Raw genomic sequence first — 22,695 nt, 5'->3', positions numbered from 1 at the left:
TTTAGACTACATGTTAATAATAATAATAATAGTAGTAGTAATAATAATAATAATAATAATAAAAATAAAATAAAATAAATCTAGTTTTGCAACTGAACCTTAAAACTTGAAGGCCTTGGTCTTGCAGAATTAATTTGTAGGAGAGAGAGGTTTAAAGTATCTGCATGGTTCACATATTATATTAAACTGATGTTGGGAATTCTTTGCAAAGCATTTTTTATTGTGTCTAGACCTAAAAGGATAAATTTGTATAACAACGAGAGGCACATGTTAGGGACAAGTGAAAACAAAGAGACTCTTTGTGGCAACCATCTGATTTTTGACTTGACTGGAAGAATTTACCAGGCAAAGCCTGCACTTTACTTGTTGGATAAAGATGTTAAATGATTTATTTCCAAAATACTCGAGATCCCAGCTGCAGGGTCTGGAGGTGTTCCTCTCATTACAGTCTAGGCTGGTTGGAAGCAAGGCTGGCAAAGAGTGTTTTTTACAATAGAACAGCTCAGAAAATTCCATGATTATGCTGTTCTGACTTCGGTTATGACAACATCCATCTCCAGCCTTGAAGTCATGGAACAGGAGATCCGACTAATTCTGTCCCGGGCTAACTTTTCAGGTTAAATTTTGCTGTTAGGGCTGATCCTGGGGAAACAACCACTGCCTCTGTCCATGCAGGGAGCAGTGATGGAGCTGCTGAGCAGCCTGGCCTTCCCAAGCTGGCAGCGAGGTGGCATTAAAACAGCACACTGAGCTGCAGCCCCGAGGGGAGGGATGTCCTGCTGCCATGGCAACGTCCACAGCTGTCAAAAAAACCCCGATATTTAAAAAGTAAACCGAGTTAGCCGGGTTTTGCTGAGGAATGGTTTCTCAGATGACTCACTGCATCTGCAAAAGAGCAAAGCACAACCTCCCCAGCAGTGATCTTGCTGCTCATCCACATTCTGCCTAAATGAGGGTGCAAACTACTGTATAAACCCTTCATCTCTGAGGAAGCAGTAACTTTACTGTGTAGGAATGGTATGAAGTCCGAGTTTTCCTTAAAAATAAACTAGAAATTCCAGAAATGTATTGGTAGCTGTTCTGCTTCCCTTCCCCAGCCTTGCTTCAGGAGTTGGTGAGTTGGAAATTGAATGGATGGGAGCAGCCCAAAGATTAGCCTGTCCCAGACAGATCTAAACCCAACACACAGGAGCGCTCAGAGAAGAATGAAGGTGCAGCATAAAGTCACCACAGCGTTTCTGCCTGGGAAAGCTCAGACCTCAAGTTTTGAATGAGTCCTCATGCAGTAAATCCCTGAGACTGGGATGACCTGGAAGGGCTGGCTGTGACTTTTGGGCTGTCCTGCAATGCACAACTTCAGTCTCAAAACAGAAATTCCCCTACTAACCTGGACCTTGCTTATTGGGAGCTCAGATCAATTTGATTTTTCATTCTCCTGTTTCCAGCATCAGCTCTAGACTTCCTGTATTTCCTTCCATGAATTAAAGCCCAACTGAAGTTGTATCTTCTGAGAGATGCTCATAAATCCTGATTATTATGATCTTCACTGGATTTCAGGTCCCAAAGAACTGCGAAGTGTTACCTACTGAAGGAAGCTCTGCCACTTGCTTCATGTGTCACTGGCCCCTAAAGTATTTTAAGTCTCCAACAGCTGAATTTCTTGTGTATTGTGGTCAGAGTGTGAAATACCACCACAAGAAATGAAGTGACAATAACAAAATACCATTGAAGGAAATGCTGAAAGGTGCTAACATGAGTGGAATCAGGATTTTGTCCTGCAACTCTACATCAAAGACTCCTCAGCTCTCATCTAATTAGCACAGAGCACCACTTTTCCCTTTCCACTTCTGCTGACAACTGAATGATCTTCACTGTTCGAATTAATTTGAAAAATGTATACAACAAAATTATTCCAGATTTGGCAACAAGATGAGCTCTGAATCAGAATGTACTGTCTGAATGCAATACATAATAAGAAGAAATGACATCTCTGATCAGGCTACAAGTTACCTAAACTTATCTCTGAGGCAAAAACGAGCTGCATTACTTCTAAAATACAATGAATTGCAAGGCACAAGCAAATCAGAGATTTTTCTCTTTCAGAGGTATTTTGTTTCCAAATGGAATTTTAGTGCTCCAAATAGCTGTTTAAAAAGTCTGGGATTTTACACTGTATTCTTTTATATTTACAACCAACACCAGCTTCTTCGAGCTATTTCTACCATCCTGAATTGTAGAACCTGCAGGACTGATGTTACAAATGTAACAAGAAACACTCCACTATGTTTTTCTGTATTAATTCATAGAGCTTGCAGGATCTCAATTACACCAAAAATGACCTTCAGAGCCCCAACATATCTGCAGCTTTTTTGTAGTTTTGGGTATTTGAGATTGTGAAATACTTTGAGGATGGAAGTGAGAATAAGGAACTTCCAGCCACGTGCCTTCTTAAGAACACAGTGCCTGTAAAAAACCAAGATATTCCGTATACAAGAATATTAATTCCCCAAAATGTGGAAAGGGGGGAGATTTGGAGCTGGAATTTGTATGTACATCCCTTCTCCTCAGACATCCTGAGGTCTAAGCGGAACAAAAAAACCCAGAGAGGATAATGAGATTCCTCCCTTCAAACTGGCACAAACAACATTTATGTGGCACATCACCTGGAACCTCGCTGGCTTCGACACCTGAGGAGTCCTTGCAGTGTTCCCCACAGAGCTGCCTTTTCCCTGCTCCCCGTGCACAATTACAGTGCTCAGTGACCACATCCTGGAGCTCTCTGCTGCCCTGGGCATGCTGCACATATGAGTTCATTCTGCACACATGGGGCTGTTGCTATTATAAGCTGCATAATTTAAACTAAGGGTACAGGTTCCCCTTCCCATCATCACAGCATAGAGGGACGTGAGTAGAGCTGGGTGTCAGGGCAGGGAGTTGAGCTGAGGGTCCTCCTTTAGATTTTTACCAGCCTCTTTTCCTGTTCCTTCATCTGTAAAATGGGAGTGAGGACTGGAGCTGTGAAGGAAAGCAAACATGAAAATCAGATGGGCCATTGCCAGAATAGCTCCTGAGTATCAGAGATTCTCAATGTGCACATGAGGCCCCCAATAAACAAGCCCCTGATGCTTATTCATTTTTATTTGCTTTCTGTAGTAGTACTTTGGAGAAGACATGTTACAAGTCTTTGTACTTACAAAGTTGTGACTGTTGGGTGATATTTTATCTCTTCCTGGTGACATGCATTTATGCTCTTGACAAACAAAGGTTCAAAATAGGCTCTGTGTCCTCTTTACAAAGAAAGCATCTGAGGGGAAAAAGCCCCCAACAAAGTAAATAGAGACAAGAGTTTTTTAAGCATGGGATGCTCATTTCTGTTATGGTGAGCACACTGAGCTACAACAAGCTGGCATAAAAATCTCAAAAACTAGGTTAAGACTCACAAGCAGCAGAACAAATGTTTTCTGTTGCTGCATCGAAGAAAACTGCTCCTAGCAAGGCTGTCTGTGCCTTGGTCATCAGAACAATTTGAACATGAAAGCTGATACTGTCAATCCAAATGTAGCCTGAATTCATTTTTCTAAATAACAACACAAAACCCCCACATCAGTGGTGCTCAGAGATCACATGTAGGCTTCAGATTAAGGAAAATGAGGTTGTTTAATATTCTGCTGATTCGAGAAAAACAGCACTGACATGACTCACCTCTTTTCTTTCTCCCTAGACAATCATTCCTTTCTAACATAAGTTTGGATTTCTCTTTATATAACCAGCTCATACAACAGGCATTCAGCTGTCTGTCAGAGAGAAAACAAACTAATTGAATCGTCCATACCATTTATATAGTTGCATTTAAAAAAAAAAATTATCGAGGAAAGACATATCAAATGGACATGCATTGGTTTGGCTGTGGACTATGCATCAAAATAAATAAAATTATAAAAAAATTTATTTTCTCTTCTGTGTTGCTTGGGTGGATATTTCATTTCAAGAAGTATTTTCCTGCAACTGAATGGGTGCCAATTGCAGAGAAATTTGCTATTAAGCTAGAAAAATTTCATCGTAACTTTTCGCCATAAATACAAAAGGCTAGAAATCCTCTGAGAGATAAAACAGATCAGATCATTGGACTTTCTGGGAAAATGCTGAAAACCTGTTTACCACAAGACTCCTATACTGAGAAAATAAACCAAACAAAAGGAGAGTCATGTTTCTACTAACAGCTATTCTGATCCTGCAAATAGTTTTGTTTGTGACACTGACAGAATCATATAGAGTAGTAAATGGAAATTTGAGGGCAATTTTTCATGTGCTTTGTACCCACAGGTAGAAGCAGTCTTAGTTTCATTCCAATTTAATTCCAATTTCAGAGGGATTTACAAGTCAATATACTTGGAATATATTAGTTAGTGCCTGCCTCCATCAGCTTCTATTTTCTTCTGTGAAAAGGCTTCCTTCCTGCTTGGTGTTGATCTTTCAACATGAAGACAAGACTTTGCCTCACATTTATTTTTCCCTCTCTAAAGCCCTGCCCTAGAAGGAATGGAGAGCCTCCTATAAGGTAAGGAAGTACAAAGTGCCATAGACACATCATCATCACCTCTGAAATTTAAAAGACAAGCAGACAATCCTACTTTTAACACAAGAGACATGTTTTAGCAATGAGAGTTTGAATAATTCAACACCCTTTTTTTTTTTTGGTACCTCCTCTCCCAAACATGATGATGGTTCATTTTGGGAAGAACAAGGTGCAGGGGCAGCTCCATCAGTTGGCACAAACCACAAACCAGGGATTTATCCCCAGAGTGAGCCTCTTGATGCTTGGTTTGTCGGGCATGAGAGAAAATGCTCTATAACTAAATGAAAACAGCAAGGCAGATTCCAGCTCTCTTTGACTGTTTTGTACCAGACAATATTTTAAATCCAAAGGAATCCTGTAAAGTGTCCTCTACTGAGGCAACCAGGATGGGAGCTGGTTAAAAATACATCCCTCTCATCCTCTGTGCTTCTGTAGCTACCCAAGATGTCTTGGAGATATCTTCTTAGGTTGAAAATATTTTAATATATTCGGTCTTATACAAATGCTTAAATCTGATATGAAACTTCTCAACCCTACATTTTAAACATGAAATCAGTATCGTTCTTCATCACAGAAGACAGCTATTGATTAGTGCAAACAGACTTTCACAGAATTTACTAGAAACCATCAGCATTTTCCAGCATGACCTAAAAGCTATATTGAGAAAAACCATTTAAAACTTGTTGCTTCTTCTCCTTTTAGGACTAAAAATAGATTTGGCTCATTATCTCACTTAGCATCTCAATGTATTCCATGGCACGATGACACAGCTTAGATTAAACCTCCCCATGCTTCTTTCTCCTTAAGATTTACCTTACACACAGCAAGAAGGGGCAGTGCTCATTGAACCAGAAACTGTTTGATATTTTACTTCAAACCTTTTTGGAGTTCTGTTCTCAGGACAATATTCCCACTTATTGTTGGATGCAGCAGCTCACTCCAGACACAGGTGGGTGTCACCCCAACAGCCACATTCAGGCCTTCCCCAAATGGAATCCTGGATGAATTTTCTTATCAAGCCCCACCACTAAATCCACACCCACAGAGTTTTTTTCTTTCCTCCAAAGGTCAGTAAGATGATTGACTCTCAGGGACACACAGCCCAAAAGTGACTCCCAAATCAGATGTGTGCACACATTTAAAATTTGAAATTCCTGCTTAAAGAAAAGCTGCAAGCACACGTCTCAATGTGATAGATTTGGGTTAAATCCCCTCAAAACATAACAAAGACATAACCCCACGTCACTGCTTTGTTTGTCCCTGCTTTCAGAAATGGCTAAACACCATTTTCTTTATTGAAGAGTAGCAAAATGTTTTCCACATATTTATGTAAGAACAGAGCCAGGCTTTTCTCAGTGGTGCCAAGTAATAGAACAAGAGGCAGTGGTGAAAAACTGATGCTTAGAAAGTTCCACCTGAACATAAAGAACTTCCTTGCTGTGCAGGTGAGGCTGGGGAATTTCCCTCTGCTGGAAATATTCCAGACCTGTCTGGACACAATCCTGTGCCCTCTTCTCTGGGAGGGAAGGTTGCCTGAGCAGGGAGGTTGGAGCAGGTGACCCCACTGTGGTTCCTTCCAACCTGAACCTTCTGTGGAGGGGAATGAAAGATTGCATTGATGGAAAATTTTCTGATACAAAGGTAGGTTCATCCCTAAAATTTTGCAAACTTGCACCTGTCCCATAACAGAAACTTGGTCAGCTGCATGTAAACCACTGCTCTTGAGTCAGCCCAAGAAATCTAAATGAGTGTATTCCTCAGCATCAGTTCCATGCAGAGACAAAAGCAGAGTTTAAGGCAGACACGAGATGAGAACCCCCACAATCCCAGCAAGTGCTGACCACAGCACTTCACCGGGAGAGTGATTAGAAAGCATCCCTGGTTTTTACAGGTCAAAACTTCAAGAACACCTGACCTGCATCACCGGGTACAGACCAGCAACCCCCCTGCCGGCACCCTGCACAGGATGGGGAGGAACAACAACAACAAAAAATCCATAAAAGCAGTTATTCCCTTTAAACAAATTCCCAAACCAAGCTGTTCAGCCCGAGTCGGAGCATCCCGTTTCTGCGGGGTCCCCGTGCGACACCTTTGCCTCCCGCCGCAGCCCAGCGGGAGCTCCGGCCGAGCTGCGCGGGGGTCCCGGCGGGCGCGGAGCGATGGAATCCCCGCTCGTCCTGCCGAGGGAACTCCCGCGGGCCACCCTTCCCTCCGGGACACCTTTACCCCCGGGACACCGTCCCGTGCCAGCCCCGGGGGGAGGCGAGCGGCGGACTCCGGCCCCGCGGCTGTCCCGGTGCCGGGGGATCGCGCCGGTCCGTCCCGAGCGACAAAGCGTCCGGATGGGCGGGACAAGCCCCGGGACGGCTTCGGGGCCACGGGCGGGTCCCGCAGAGCGAGGGTGGGGCTCTGGGCCGGTGACGCTCCGGGGCTGGACCCGCGCACCTGCGGAGCCCCCGCCTTTGTGCAGTGCAGGTGCGGCGCCCCCCCCGCCCCCCCGTGACGTCAGGCGGCACTCGCGGGGCAGGATGGGAGAATCCCAATGTTTTCCAATGGATGCGCTCAGCAGCGCGGCGGCTTGAGGCGACTCCAGCAGCGGCGCCCGGGGGGGCGCCCCGGGAGGGGGCGGCGGCGGCGGGGGGCCGGGCCGGCGGCCCGCGCCCCGGCTCTTCCCCACCCCGCCAGGCGGCATGGCCCACCCCCCTGAGGCGCCCGGAGCTGCCCCCTGAGCGCCTGGAGCCGGCGGAGCGCCGCGCCGCAGCCCTGCCGGCGGCGCCGGGGAAGATGCTGCCGAGGCTGGTCCTGCCCGGCTGACGCCCCACCGCCGCCGCCGCCGCACCCCCGTCCCCATTGTCCCCCGGCCGCCTCCGGCTCCATGAGCGCCTCCTCCTCCCTCCTCCTCTGAGCTTCCCGCCCTCCACCTCATGGCTGCATCGGAAGAAGGGACCGGCTGCTTTCTCCCGCGAGGCAGGTCGCAGAGTGACCCCAGCATCCTCACCGACCCCGCGGGCCCCGGCGAGCACCCAGGTAACGGCCCCGCTCTCGCCGGCGGCGCTCGGGGCGCGCCGGGAGCATCCGCCAGTTTGTAGGGAGCCCGTCCGCCACGGGCGGGCAGCAATTGGGAACATATTTCCTGCAGTAAGTGCCGAAATGGTGCAGCGTCTGAGCTACAAACGGGATTAGAGCGAGCGCGTCCCGCGGCTTCCCCATCGGGCGCCCGCCGGGTGAGCGCGGGGGCGCGGCCGGTGCCGGGTCCGGCCGGCCGGGGGTCCCCGGGGCCCGCACAGCTCATTTATGACTTTTGTGGGGAGGGGGAAATGAGCGCTAATAAAGCAGGCTGTTTGCATGGGATCGCCATGGAGACAAGGGAAGCAGAGTCATAATTAAACGCTTTCTGCCCACCAGAAGGTAATTTTCACTTCATAGGGAGAAGCGTAATCTCCTTATGAAGTGTGGGCACAGAGGGTGGTGCTGAGGGGACACAGCCCAATCGTTAGTGTATAAATAGAATATTATGATTAGTTGTTGTTTTGTTTTTTTGGAACAATGGCTAATGGTATTTTCATCTTCACTTTGAAGAGTAATTCTAAATGTCTGTTGGTGGTGACTCAGTGATTTCAGATCGTCAGAATCTAAGCAGTGTTGAGACCTTTAGGGAAAAAAAAAAGAAACAAATAGCTACATCACTTTGATGTGATGTGATTGCACGGAAAGGCACAACAACAAGCTGGAAGCAAAGGGTAAGAGCCAGTTTACTCTCAGTTTCCCTGAATAGATTGTGGTCACACAAGAGCTGTCAGGTTTCTTTATGAGAAAAGAAGTAATCAAAACAGCATAAAGACAATGAATGGGGTGTTGATCATCACTGCTCACTGCTGATTTCTAAGCCTAGAAACGGGTTTGGGTTGTGGGTCAGGCACTACCAGCCTGCAGGAGACAGTCCCTGGATGGAATTTCGGGTTGAACTTTGCTCCCCTTTCTCAGATTACTGAGTAAATAAAATATTCCAGGCTCTATTCATACACCTGCTATATTGCTTCCTTCTGAGCCAATGAGGATATTAATATTTGTATCTAATTTGAGTTCTTCTATTTATTTGCCTTATCAAGCAATTGTGAGCGCATTGGTCTGGAGTGAAATACAAATTAAATTAAGGCAAACAGTGGATGATTTATCCCTGATTACCAACTGTTCCGATACCCTAAGTGAAGGGAACAAAGGACTCTTCTAACATGAACTGCTCGACTCACTCCCAAAGGGGCAATCTTGGCTGAAAGAGGAATGTATGTTTCTGCCATTTGATTTCTGGAAGCAGAAGTGACTAATGAAAGGAAGGCGTGTGCAACCTCCGTTTTAATTCCTCTAGATTGTTTTCCTCTAATTAATTCTTTTTGCCTTTGTGAGACACACAACAAAGAAAGTACACAACATGTCCGACAAATAGACAAAGATATAAACATTATTGTGCTTTTTGTTAGGGGAGGGAACTGTCAATACCAAGGAGCATTTTTCCCCTATTACCAGCTCCATCAAATAAGCCAGTGTCCCATTGCATGGCAGAAGCTCTACTAAAATGCAAGAGAAGGTGTCTTGTATGTATTCTGTTATTCATGAAATATGTGGAGAGAAACAAAAGGTGTTAAATACATATTTGTTTTTGTCCAGGTAGGTATGAATAGTCAGTGGTAGGATTAGCATGTTTGGTAATATTTTCAGCTTTTAAATTTGTTCATCAAATAGTATTGAACATCTGTATGCTTCCAGATGATAATAAAATGAACCTAAATTGCTTAATTTAAATAAAATTTTACCCTACAGTGTTATGAGCAATCATTATGAGCAACTTCACACATTTGGCTACTTAAAAATCTGGAATAAAATTGATGTTATTTTAAGAATTATGAATGCTAGATGACATAAAATTGCAGTTTGTCTTATTTTACTGTCCTGGATAATAATTTATTCATTATTATTATACCAACATAAACATCTATGGACTCTAGGTCAAAAGCCAGTCTTAGGAGTGGGAAATGATATGTCCAAAGTTTGTGTTTACATCCCAGCCCTGCTCACAGACAAACCATGTAGAGAAGTGTGAACATGTAAGATTCTTTGTTAATCTAAAAACTAAATTAATCCTATTAATATTTAAGTTGCATGTTTAAATAACAGACAAACCAACCAAAATTATACCAAAATATGAGCATAAGTGTAGGATCCCTACAAAAACCATTCCTAATTTTACCTGGCCTTTGAATGATGCCATATCCCTACTGGAGATGCACTCTTGTTTTGGAACAGTTTTTTGGCTGTGTGATATGGTCAGGGATTATTCTGCATCAACTCATTTGGCTGTGCCTACTGAGGAAAGTACATTGAGGTAGAATATGTGGTAGGGCAGCTTAGACTCTCAAAAATTTCCTGATGGGTTTTTGGTTTAAAGACATATTTATATTCCTCTTCTTGACCTGTGCAATTATGGTGGTTTTTTGTTTATGTAGGAAGTTTCAGTGCCATAGCTGAAAGTGTAGACCTGGCAGCATAAAGATTTTTGTGTATTCCTCAAAGGAAATCCTGTGATGCAATACTTCATTTTCCTTTCCCTCCTGAAGCACCAGTTTAACCAGTAGAACTGACCCACCAGAGCAGGGTTTGAGCCTCGCTGGCTGTCTCAGAGGCTGCTCTCACTGGACCAAATCATTGCTTTTTAGCTGATCCTGAGCGATGTAAACATCAGATCCAAGGAGCTCAGGATGAGCAGGCTGGAGATGATGAGGGTTGTTTCACCTTCCCAGTGCTTCATTTGCAATTTTTTATGAACTATAGCTTGGGTGAAATGTCAAAGGGAGTCTCTCCATGTGAGAGCAGAGCTGAAGTTTGTTTGTTTGTGAGGTTTTTATTGTGTTTTGTTCATTTTTAAAGAGGACTCTATTTTCATCCAGCAGGAGCATGGAATAACTCAGTAGCTGGCTGGTTCAAATAGCCTTAGATGCTGATTTTTGAGACGTCCTCACACTCACAGTCCTGACTAATGCCAGCAGAAGCTGCAATTACTCCAAGCCTTGAACAATAAAGTCTTCATGATAAAGCCTCTTATCTAGTGTGCTTTTCTTCACAAAGCATTCACTGTAGAAATGAAAAGCTATTTTATAACCTTAGAAGAGCTGTAATCTTTACAGTGACTTTAATCGAATATAAAAAACTTACAAAATTACCACATGCCACTACAATCTTACCAATATTCCTATAATAAGTCAGATAAACAAGGTGTTCAGTAAACTAGACTAGGTGCAGTTAATAGCTATTTATTCCAAATCAGAGATACAAATTCACTGATTTAGATCCTTCATGTGCAACTTTAATTAAACAGCAGCTCCTCACAGTGATCAGTAAAGACGTCACAGTCATGGTCTAAGGAGAAAAGATGGACTTTAGTTCAGGCTCTACTGACAAAAAGATGATTTCCTCCAGCATTTAAATGGTGCATAGAGGTCCTATTGGTAATGCAGAGAATACTGGAAATAAGAAAGATAAGAAGGAATGAGTGTTTCCTTGCTTTAATTGGATCAGTTATTTATTTTCTCCTTTAAGATAAAATCATGCATTTCAGCCTGTATTTAAGTGATCTATTTTATGGCCACTGAGCAGTATTTTATGAGAATTACTATAGTACAACAAACACTGGGCTTCGTGTTTGAGTCTGTTTAAGCTCACTGTCACACTGAGTGAGCAAGCCTTGGAAAAGGAGGATGCCCTTAGTTTGGGAAACAGACATCAAAATACTCATGTCTTGCTTAACTATAGACTGTGTCTAGGCCAGGCTGTTGTTAAGAAAGTGAATTTAATCTTATTCATGGAATCATAGAATGGTTTGGGTTGGAAGGGCCCTTACAGATCATGTTGTTCCAACTCCCTGCCACAGGCATGGGCACCTTGCTGACCTGATTAGATCAGGTTGCTCCAAGCCCTATCCAACCTGGCCTTGAACACTTCCAGGGATGTCAAGAATTTCCGTATCTTATATGTCTTTCCCCTCCTCCACTTTTCCAGATAAGGATCAAGAGAGAAAGGGGAGTCTAAAGAGAACAGATTTCAGTATCACCATCTAATTGAGAGACAGTTGCAGGAAGCCAAAATATTGCTCTCATTATATCCTTCCAGCAGTCACAGGGCAGAGAGAAGATTGACAATCTCATTTGATTTGTATCATAAAAGGGAGGGGTGCACAGACTGAAGAAGAACACACCATGTCAAAACTCTGTATTACTTGAGGAGATACAGACAACCATGACAATGTGTGAAAATGTCATCCCCCTCCCCCCCTTAATTTTGGGATAATCCATTTGAATTTGTATAAGTACACATTGATGCCATCACGTTTTGCTCTCTGTGCTGCTGCCTTTCCTTCCTGGAACCACACAATTAAAGAAAATCTCCAGGATGGGGTTACTGAGCTCTCCAGCAGACCTTGCCAGGGGTCCACCATGTGTTCCTTGTCCTCCAGTGAAGGATGTGTATCCAGGCAAGGAGCTGTTGTGGTGCAGGCAGTGGTGTTAGATGTTGTTAACAGCTCTGTCATCATAATTTCATACTGCCTGGTGAAGGGGGGCTCCTCAGCCTCTCCTCTGGTGTGGTGTGCTTCAAGACCTGACAAGTTAAAGCTACTGCAGAGTAGCTATTCCAGAGATACATGAGTATGTCTACACCAGACACTCATTCCTTTTTTATTTCTATTGATACCACGTGTAATCAGCAGCTCTGTGCTCTGGATTAATGCCAGGGGAGAACAACAGCATAAGACTTAAAAGGTCCTCCACCACTGTTTCTTGTTTTCATAATTCAAAAGTTGTGTAGCAGGCAGCATTCTGGTAAGTGTTCTAGGATGCAAAGAAGAGATGCTGAGATGAGATTTGAAGTGTTATGTTCCTTTTACTTTATCTCTCTTTGGGCTGGAGGCTGACCTGAAAGCCAGCAGAGCCTCACAGGCAGAGTGAGGAAGGACATCAGCCATCCAAGTAATGGCCAGGGAAAGCTGGGATGCAATAAACAGCAGGTATAGGAATATTCTCTAATATGGCTTTTTCATCTTCTGTTTTGAAGCTGTATCCTCCCCTGGATGGACTGTGCCACTCCATAGCTATCATTGTCTTCTCTTACCATTTTTGGGTTGATTTGGATGCTGAAGATTTTAACTGACTCCTGTTACTGCTGTATTTGTTCCTTGAACAAGATTGCTCAGTCTGAGCCTCAAGCAGTGGTAGGGAGCCTGTGAGCCATTGGAAAGCTGTGCTTTCCCCTTAAGCAGGACACTGGTAACCTCAGTGATGTTGGAATCTACTGGCGGGGGATGTTTGGAAACTCAAAAGCAGATTGAAAGTAAAGTGTGGTAGGTTTGGGCTGCAGGTGCTGGCATAGAGCAAAGGGAAGGCAAAGACAAACAGGAATTCAGCTGGAGTGCACATAGATTGGTGCCAGCTCTCTGAATCTGCTCGAGTCATTTTTGCTGCAAATCTATTCATGCCAGGCCCATAATTCAGAAAATCTTCTAACTGTGTGCTCAGCTTCCAACATGTGCTTAAGATGGAAGGAACTTGATAGCAGAGGGAGGACAGAGAGATGCTGTGGGTGCCCTGCCTGTCAGCAGGGCTGCTTCTTCATCCTTCTGCAGTCATTTAGATCACTGCAACTTAAATCAGGGACTTAAAGGCTTATCTGTGATGTCTTTAGTTGTTGCATGAATTTTAAAATGCTTGAGGCAGGCCACCTATAAAAAGTTGTTTGTGTTTTTTTTTCACCAGAAAGATTTTGGTTTCCATTTCATCTTTCTCTATCAACAAGTCTGTTTTGTCAACAGAGTTTGTTTTGCCTGCATTTTTCTGAAACAGAATTTTACCAGGTCTCCTACATCCTTTCCTTTATTAATTTATGGACAAAATTATCTAATCAGTGCTTTTGCTCCAGTTTATAACTGACCCCTATGTTTTATATATATGAAACTTAGTGATATTCTCTCATTCAGAAGTTCCTGTTCCTAAGGGCTCCCTGCAGAAAGTTATTGTTCCACACCTTTGGAGGCTGTACTCAGGAATACTCAGTAGGGACTAGAGATATGCAGGCTATTAGTTAATAGCTCATTTTCATTTCCATTGAAATCCAAACTGACTCCTATAAAGCTTCCCAAAACATTTGCTATTTGCATGAATGTAGAGTTTTTCTGTCACAGCACCTGAAATATCATCACCATATTACCAAGTACTACAGTGGCAGTTATATTTTAAGAAATGATCCACTGTGCTTTGAGAAGGCCTTTTCATTTCTCATCAAATTCCCAGTCCCTTGGTCGGATCTAACTGGACCCCAAGTCCTTGTGATGCAGAGAAACTTCACTGGAAGCACAGAACTCCCTTTTCTCCTGTGTCCTGCAGCAGAGAATCTGTTTCCCCAGCAGCCCTTGTCCCTGACTCATCTCACACATGGCAGCTCTGCTCCAGCATTTTCCAGGAGGGGAGAATGATCTCCCCGTCTCTGGAGAGGAGGATGGGCACAGTGTGCTCAGGAAGCTGCAGAGGTGGGACTTTCCTGGGCATGGATTCTCTTGTTCCAAATACATCATTTGGGTCCTGCACATATAATTTCTGTCAGTGGTGGGGTATCATTACATCGCTCAACATGATGCAACCTTAAACTGTTTTTTGCTGTTGCCTGAGTATTTTATTTACTGATACTCAGTTTATGTTTTGGGAATCAAGAGAGAGCTTGGTGAAGATATGTTTTAATGCTACTTTTGCAGAAATTAAATGAGGTCAGTTAATAAGTATGCTATTCATGCTGAGGGTAGGTTTTAGGCTTTTCCAGGGCTTGAGTGTTCCCAGTGTTTGGAGATTTATATATAGCCAAACTTTGTAGTTCTGTAAAGGAAATACAGAGCTTTAATGGGGGAAAAAAGTGTTTTAATGTTGTCTTTTCTTCTAAATCCCAAGTTGGCAGGTAGTCTCAATGTTGCTGGAAAGACACTTAAACTGTTAAAATCTCTTTATCCAAGAAGTGGAAATACTGATTATACACCATCAAAACCTAGACTGGATTTATGAGAGTGGGCTCATCATATTGAAAATACCTGGTAGTTTTTATGTTTACCTTTGTCTTTTTAATTCAGGCTTTCTTTTAAAATAGAAATAAACCCCAAATTTGATTTCATACCTTAAGTGAAAGAACTCTGCCCTAATTTACACACCTAGTAACTTGTGCACACAAGTAGTTGCTTCTCTGTGCAAATAAGAGAAACTCGTGTCTGTTAAATAATAAAAGATCCTCACACTTTAGCTATGAATGAAGGCGGTTTAAGATTATTCATTCAGTCAATGTTTGCCACACTTTGAGAATGGAATGAGTTACATAATGCTGGGAATCATGTTTATCTGGAAATGTAACTGTATATTTTAGTGAGTAGTTAGGTAACAGTGTTAATTCTTCCCAAAATCTTTAATTTGGGAACCCTCTTTCAAGATTGCCCAAGTTGTGCTGTAATGAACTGGCTACACCATTTATTTGTTTAGATATAGGGTTTTTAAACCAAATTTATGGCTCTGTATTTTTAAAATTTAATATGTAGAATTAATTGCCCTCTCTTCTCTACACAGGTCAAGTCTATAAATACCAAGAGTAAGTAAAAGTAAATATGATACCTTGATTTTGCTTTGAAATGTAGCCAGTTTGGATGCTAATACAATGGATTCTTTGTGACCATTAAATCCCATGCTTTTGTTTGAAATTCAAGTTGATTTATTGCCTAACATATACACAATTTATATGTGCCCCAGAGAGAAACTCATATAGCGACTTGACGCAGGTCAATAGCTCCGTGCTTGAGTCTGCATAAATATTTCAGTAAGATGATCTGAATCAAAGGGGATCTTATCTTGCTTTCTGTAGTACAGTGATATTCTGGGTCAGCAATGTGGACCTGTGGTTGCAGCTGAAGGAAGGCTTGTCCTTATGCATAAAGCACTTCAGAATTGTTCATATAATGAAGAGGCAGTTTGTGTGTTAATTTCCTTAATCTAATTTATTTTTTTTACATCCTCAAACTGTTCAGCTGCTGCAGAACCAGCAAGTGGACACAGATCACTGCATTACATCAAACCAGTGAAGCCTTCACTGTTTCCTGAGGGCTGCTGCATCCCTCAGGCCACGCAGTCTTCCCTGTGCCTTGTCCATATTGATCTGCTGGGAATGGCTGTCACTTTTCATTCAGTTGCTCTCAGAGCTCTGCATCTCATCTTTCAACTAAACAGCCTGCACCAAGACTTGGGCTTTTATCCTTAAAAGAACATAAGAAATTCTGCACTGGGTCAGGACTGAGGTATGTCCAGTCTAGGACAGTGTTCTTGACAGGGGCTGGAACCTTGGCACAGGCTGGGAGCAAAGGGAAGGGTGGCTGAAGGAACACACATGAATTCCACATGAATTTCACATGAAATCAGCAGGGTCAGTATCCTGTGCTACCTTCAAATAACCCACAGGGGTTGATGCTTTGGGCAGATTTGCTCAGCATCTCTAAACAGTCCTGCTGCCTTGGGAAGTTCAGGCAGAACTTAAGTGGAAATCAGCCTCCAAGAGAGTTTCTTGGCTCCTGCAAGTTCATTTGTAATTGTTCCATCATGAATGAGATGAATCTGTGTGGAATATTTAAATAGAGCAAACATGATAGTGTATGCAACACTGACTTAATTGGGTTTCTCTGAAGTTTATGCTTTGCAGATGGGACTTCTGTAATTTTGTAAGCTCTGCATTTAGGATAGAAGAAAAAAAAGTGTTTTTTTGGTTTCTTTTTTTAATTAAAGCAGCTCTGTAGACTGGGTAGCAGCTTCCTGGGATTGCAGAGGTTTCAAGAAGAAAACCATCCTATTTTCAGATACAGCACTTCAACTTAACTTCAGCTTAAATATTTCCTTCCATGACAGTTGCTCATTTGACTTTGCTCCATGTTACAGTGCCTAGAAGGTGAGAATATGTACCCACATTAGACTACCAACTGTGCAGAGAAAGCTCTAGAAAAAAGGAAATGGAGTCTGGGACTCACACAAATTCCCCACTTGTCCAACCTAAGTTTTAAATGCCTTGTTTCTTGTTTAACTCAAGAAAATGAATGGAAAAAATCAGAACTGAGAAAAACTGTGAGTATCACTTCAGATTTCTCAGGAGATACTTAACTGCAGAGAACTTAATAACACATCTTCCTGCAAGTGAGGAGCGTAAGTGAACTCCTGCCACCTGGGATTCCCCTACATTTTAGGAACAAAACAGAGGTTCCTGAGAATGTACTATTTTACTGTAAACTCCTGATACCAATTCAGGATGGAATGGCACGATACAAAAACTGTGTATCCTCACTAAACCCTTGATTCTGTTTGATCTGTAGTGGGAGCAAATATCAGCCACTGCCCGAGGCTGGTGCCTTGAACCCTTGCAGCAGTGGTGAACTTAACAGATGACATGATCAGATCTGGATTTTCTTAAGGCAAACATAGGGAATGTGAACTACAGCTGTCAAGATGGATAGTAGAGAGACTTCTTAGTGTTGTGGTGTACATTTGCTGCTGCAATTCAACCAGAAGAATAAACTGAAAGGAAGCCAAGTAAAAGATAATTTTAACATGTAGAAGTACAAAGGAGCGTCCTTCAAAAATGCAGACTATTGCATGAATGAAAATGTTTTAAGAAGGAACCCTAACTAATAGAAATCTATCTTTTATCTCTCTTGTTTAGTCCAAGGAAGTATCACCAAAGGCAACACAGGCTGGTCTGGAAGACTGGCATTCCTTCTGTCCCATTGGGTTGGCGTTTCCTTACATTCCCTTGTTCTCATGTGACAGGGTAGAGCTTGTTACAACTCTTTTTACTTCTCAGTCTGTTTTCTCTACTGTTTTTTGACTTTTCTGCCATCCAGTTGTAGTTCATTCTAGTAGCTGTCTCTTCTGCCTTAGCAAATTCAGCAGCTCCTGCTCCAAAGGCCTTTCTCCCAAATGATTCTTGTGGAGAGAGAATGGGTGTTACTGCTGTAACAACAGATAAATCAACAAAGCCTGCCTCCACCCAGATCCAGCACTCCTTAGTTTGATCTTAAACTGCTAAAAATCTTGTTTATGATTGAGGACTTCAGATTGGCTCCTCTGAGTGCCGAGTGAGCTCCAAAGTTATTGTGGGTGACAGGAGATGAAGGGGTTAAACAACCCTGGTTTGTAAAAGAAGAACCCAGGAGCAAGAAACCAAGAGAAGCTGTTTTCAATATCTTGTTCCATTTGTATTTTTCTCACTCCTGCTCTCACAACACAACTTCTAGGCTTTATTCCAACACATCAAGGGTCTCTAGCTCTACCAACCTTTTCTGAAACAGCTGCACTATGACCTGGGGCATTACTCATCTCTCTTATCTGGGAGATGATATTTTATATATCATAACATATATATCATAGCTGTTTGTGTCCTGCACCTGTGGAAAAATCTATTCTGCTTTGCACCCTGGAATTTAATATTCATTAAATTCCTATTTTTTTTTGGATTTTAGACATATTTTGCAATAACTTTTTTTAAAAACCCAACAGTAAAAATCCCCAACCTCTCCAACCCAAACACTTGCTTATGAATTTTCAGATCATGATTTGCTTGGCTGCTCTAATGAAATAATTATAAAAGAGTTAAGTTACTGAATATACTTTTAGTGGCTTAGACGTCATAAAATACCAGCAGAGAAATAAACACAAACTTTCTGAATAGAACGTATGGGATGATGTTTTCACTCTGTCCAAAAGGACAGATCTCTCAGAAGGAGGATGCACTTCATACATATTATAAAATTTATTTTCTCATCCTATTAAAGGAAATGGAAAGCTAATTCTGGTGGGTTTATTTAATTAGTTTTTAATTCAAATTCCCCTCCCTCTCTCAAGAAATTCCCCTGCAATTTGCCAGCAGAGCATTGCAGAAATCTTTTTAGATCTTGGTAGCTGCTCTAAAGTCGTCTGGGAACAAAATCTACTTTTCAACAGATTAATCTAAATGTACATATCCAAGTAGGGAAAAAGTGGCACTGCCTTCAGAACTAACTTTCATTTCAAGTAGTTTTTTGAAGAAAGAGGAGAACTTTGGGTATTACATCATGGTTTTTCAGATATACTCGTTTTTTAACACAAGGAAACTTCTTTTCCTGCTTTACATTAATAATCTGATTTTTAACCAGATATTGTCTGTTAAAATGAAATCACAGAGACTTAGAAATATCTTTTCTGACAGAAAGGGACAAGACTAAGCATATCAGAGCTGACGGGAATCATGCAGTTTAGAGATTTTGTTGTTACAGATCATAATATTCTCATAATACAAGAGAGATTACAGAAATATGGCATAGTCTTATTTTGTCTGATGTAAAGAAAGAAAGAGAGACTTAAAGGATTAGTCTTGGTAACTTAGCTGTTCCTTTGCAATGTGTTGTGATATAATGGGAAATAATGCAGCGCAGATCCTGAACATGAAATAAAGCCTCTGGTCAGAATCTCGTTAATGCCAGAAATGATTTAAACCCAGCCAACAGCCCCAGTTTTCTGTCCCAGAAATGACAACACAAGATGTGATGCCTCTTACTCTAATGCTGCATAAGAGCATATCATGTATGTGATTAAGATATGATTCAACACGACTAATTCCTCAAGATTCACTTTCCTTCATTGTTAGAAACCCAAGGACAGCAGAAGAGAGCTGGGTTAGATTTTAGATGGAACCTGCTACTTTGACAAGGAATCAAACTACTTCCTTTTCCAGTGTCTGTCGAGAGAGACGGGCCAGGGAGGCAAAGTTAAACGTTTTTTCACTCAAGTAAGCTAAGCACCTAATTTACACATTCATCGGACACAAAGCATCACTCACTGTGCTAACAAATCACCGTAATGAGGCATTTGCACACCCACACGCGTTCATATTCGTGCTGTTGCTCAGCTTGCACCTGCAGTGGTGGTGAATAGATGTGTAATTACATCTTGAGCTGTTGAAAGCAGGGCTGCAGGCAAGGTCTGTATAGCTGGAGTAAGTGGCTGCCTTTTTGCTTTGCTGTGGTCGGCAGCTTTTTGGAAGATGTTTTACCACATCAATCCTGCTTTTCTGCTATAGGAGCTCTGAGCAGCTTTTCCAAGGAGCCCTACAGGTGTTGGCTTTGAGTCATGAACATGTTGGGTGACTGCTCCAAGGGCTCATGGCTCTTGCAGCATCAGAGCACTGAGAGTCCCTCAGCTGATAACACTGGCAGACTCTGATAAGCTCAGAGTGAGGGCAAGGGCTAGAGAGCCAAAGTTCAGGCATGCTCAGGTCTTGCAGATAAAGGAATTTGTGAAGAAGTGGTCAAAAAACTGGTGCTGCAAGATTCTCCTGAGAATAACAACTGTTACATACTGAATTCTGCAAAATTTGTCATGGCAATACCGATTTCCTGCCTTACAGCCTCAAGTCACATCTTACAGTCCCTGGACACCAGAAATCATCAATTAAGCACCACAAAAATGAAGTCCTTCCACTTCACTAAACATCCAAGACATGTTCCAAACTTCATGGCTATTCATGGCTATTGCTGTGAAATTTTTAATTACACCTTCTAAAGCCCAAATTTTTCTTCCCTCATTTCCCTTGGAGCATCCACCTGTGCACAAGCCAAAACCATTGCTAGCTTGGATGTTTTGTAACCTCCAGAAAAAGCATGGAGATTCCATTGCAGGCATTTTACCATTGCAGCAAGCCTGACTGACCCAGTGCTCCTGCTCTCATCTTGGGTGGCTTTCAGAAGGAATGACTTCAAAGTAAAAATAGTGTGTCTGGAGTGGTTTTAAGAAACTGTTTTATTTCATCCATTTTCTGCCCCAAAGGCACTCTGCCTTCTGAGATGTGAAGAAGGCTTTATCTATTCCACTACCATCTAAGTCTGCTTGAGGTGACAGCCTGGTTATTTAGGATGATTCCTGTGACAGATGGGTTATTTACAGCAATTGTATCCCAAAGATGTAGAAAGTATCATTTTCATAAGTTGTCACACAAGTATCACATTCAAATCAGCAACTTCCAGGTGGCTCAAGCATCAGATTCCAATAACACTGATGTTTGAATGGTAATTATTTATAATTTTAGGGTTTTGCCTGAGATTTAATAGTTTGAATGCATTTTTACTGGCCATTTCACATCTGTGTTTGATACTGACCATCAGCTTGTTGGACTGAGGATAATGGGAACTCACATTGGCACATCCAAACCAGTGCATCACTGTAAAACTATTTGCACAATTTAAATGCCTGGACACTAAACTGTGATTCCCTTTCAGGTCCTGTGCTATCATATAATCTGTATCCACTGAAAATTGATTTGACATGCATAATCACTGTTTAATTGTTGTATCTCCTAAGGAGGCTCTTTTATAGAAGTGAAAATAATAGCGTAGGACAAGTATATGGTTTTCTCTAATAAGCAAGTTATTCTGATTACCCTGCCCTAATAGCATAATTGCATTCTGGATGTTCTCTCCTCAGCAATAACTCTGGTAATTACAGTCTATGTGTGGTCCAGGTCCTGGCAGGGGGCAAGGGGATGGGGTTTGGGGATTTGCTGCTATTGATGTTGTTGCTCAAATCTGAATTTTAAAAATACGTGCCCATATTTTTTTAGCTCTGCAGCTATGGTCAGGCTCTAGGATAATCCCCAGGATGAGAGAAAGTAGCTGTAAGGTTTTAATTTTTCATTTTTCATCATTGTTGCTGAAAAAAAACCAATTGCAGCTTTCATTGGTGGAGGAAAGTGGGAAAAGGAGAGGTAAGGATGGGATGGCAGCTATCACCTGTTTACATTTGTATTTTGTGGTTTTTCCTGTCAACATGTGTGAAAAGCACAACCCAAGGGTATCTGGATTTCTGACATTTTCTTTCTTCATGGTTCACATCACTATAAATCCATTGGGCCTACAGTCCTCACAGTAGCCTGGGGTGAGCTTACAAGAAGCCAACCTCGAGCACCAATTCTGCCCCTAATATCCATATAGAAGAGGTTGCTCAAACTTCAGCTATATTTAGGATTGAATTTCAGCTGATGAAATACCACTATAAGAGCTCTTTCTCCCAGAAATTGTAGAGCCAAATATTAAGCCATTTAGTCATCAAAAGTGATGAGAACAAAGCTTTTAGATCCAAGAGGATTTAAGTGTGGAACAGTCCTGTAGGAGTGCTTGGACAAATCTCTGATAGTCCTTAAGAAGTACTACAGAACCATGCTCATTTTCCAATTTTTCCCACTAAAAATTACATTTACAGCTGTAATATTTCAGTCCTCCTCTCCTTGAAAAAGACTCCAGAAAACCTAACCCCACCCATAGTTTGTTCACCTAAAAAAGAGAGAATCCAGGCAATTATGTATGTCTGTAACCAAGTTATTGTTAATGGGTTTATGCAGAAAGTGTTCAAATGCTCAGATCACAGCATAAAAAAAGTGTTTAACGGCCCTAGCAGAACAGCCAAGGTTTGACAGGGCCCAAATAACCCATCCTGATGATGTGCCTGAGTCCTGATAGGAAGAACAATTTCACTGCTGTTGCATGGGGAATTCTTATTCCATAAACAACAACCTCAGTTCTCCTGGGAATACTGCAGTCACTTCAGGAAATAATACAGCTTGCAGTTTGTAAGTTCGTGATATGCACTTTGTTTACTACACAACAAGAAATTTAATGAAATGGCTTGGGGTTTCAAATGGGATTTTTCAGCTATTCATCATTTTGAAGCTGATTTAACCATTCACCTGGAATTGTGATGCAGAGCAAGTAATTGCACAAGTTAATGGCAATTACAATAACTAACAGGAATAATGAAGTGTTTTATATGTGCACTCATGGGATTCTTTTGCATGAAAAGAATTTGTGTATTTTGTACAAATTTTCTTCATTGTATGTAACAGACCTCTTCTATATGTTGTTGCTATGCCTATTTTATTTAGCACAGGATATGAAACGAAACATTCAAAGAATTCAAGCACACAGCTACCACTGATATGTGTGTTATAATTGACTGACTGCTTAACCAGATTGCATGAATAATGCT

At 42.0% G+C, this 22,695-nt stretch overlaps 1 protein-coding gene across 2 annotated transcripts in view; it reads left to right on the top strand.

The window, feature by feature from the left end:
- Positions 1 to 7,338: 7,338 nt before the first annotated feature.
- Positions 7,339 to 22,695, top strand: part of PHACTR3 (phosphatase and actin regulator 3) — a 99,453-nt gene continuing 84,096 nt past the window's right edge. For both annotated transcript variants that reach the window (XM_088064447.1, XM_014254098.2), the window contains exon 1: positions 7,339 to 7,603. In XM_088064447.1, the coding sequence (XP_087920573.1) occupies positions 7,501 to 7,603 (103 nt within the window). In that variant the 5' untranslated portion in view covers positions 7,339 to 7,500. The remainder of the gene's footprint in view (positions 7,604 to 22,695) is intronic.

Source organism: Pseudopodoces humilis, chromosome 19 (genome assembly GCF_049639895.1).
Source record: "Pseudopodoces humilis isolate 2021_Gansu_Grassland_sample_001 chromosome 19, ASM4963989v1, whole genome shotgun sequence".
Taxonomy (NCBI): Eukaryota; Metazoa; Chordata; class Aves; order Passeriformes; family Paridae; genus Pseudopodoces; species Pseudopodoces humilis.
This window is presented reverse-complemented; position numbering and strand designations above follow the sequence as displayed.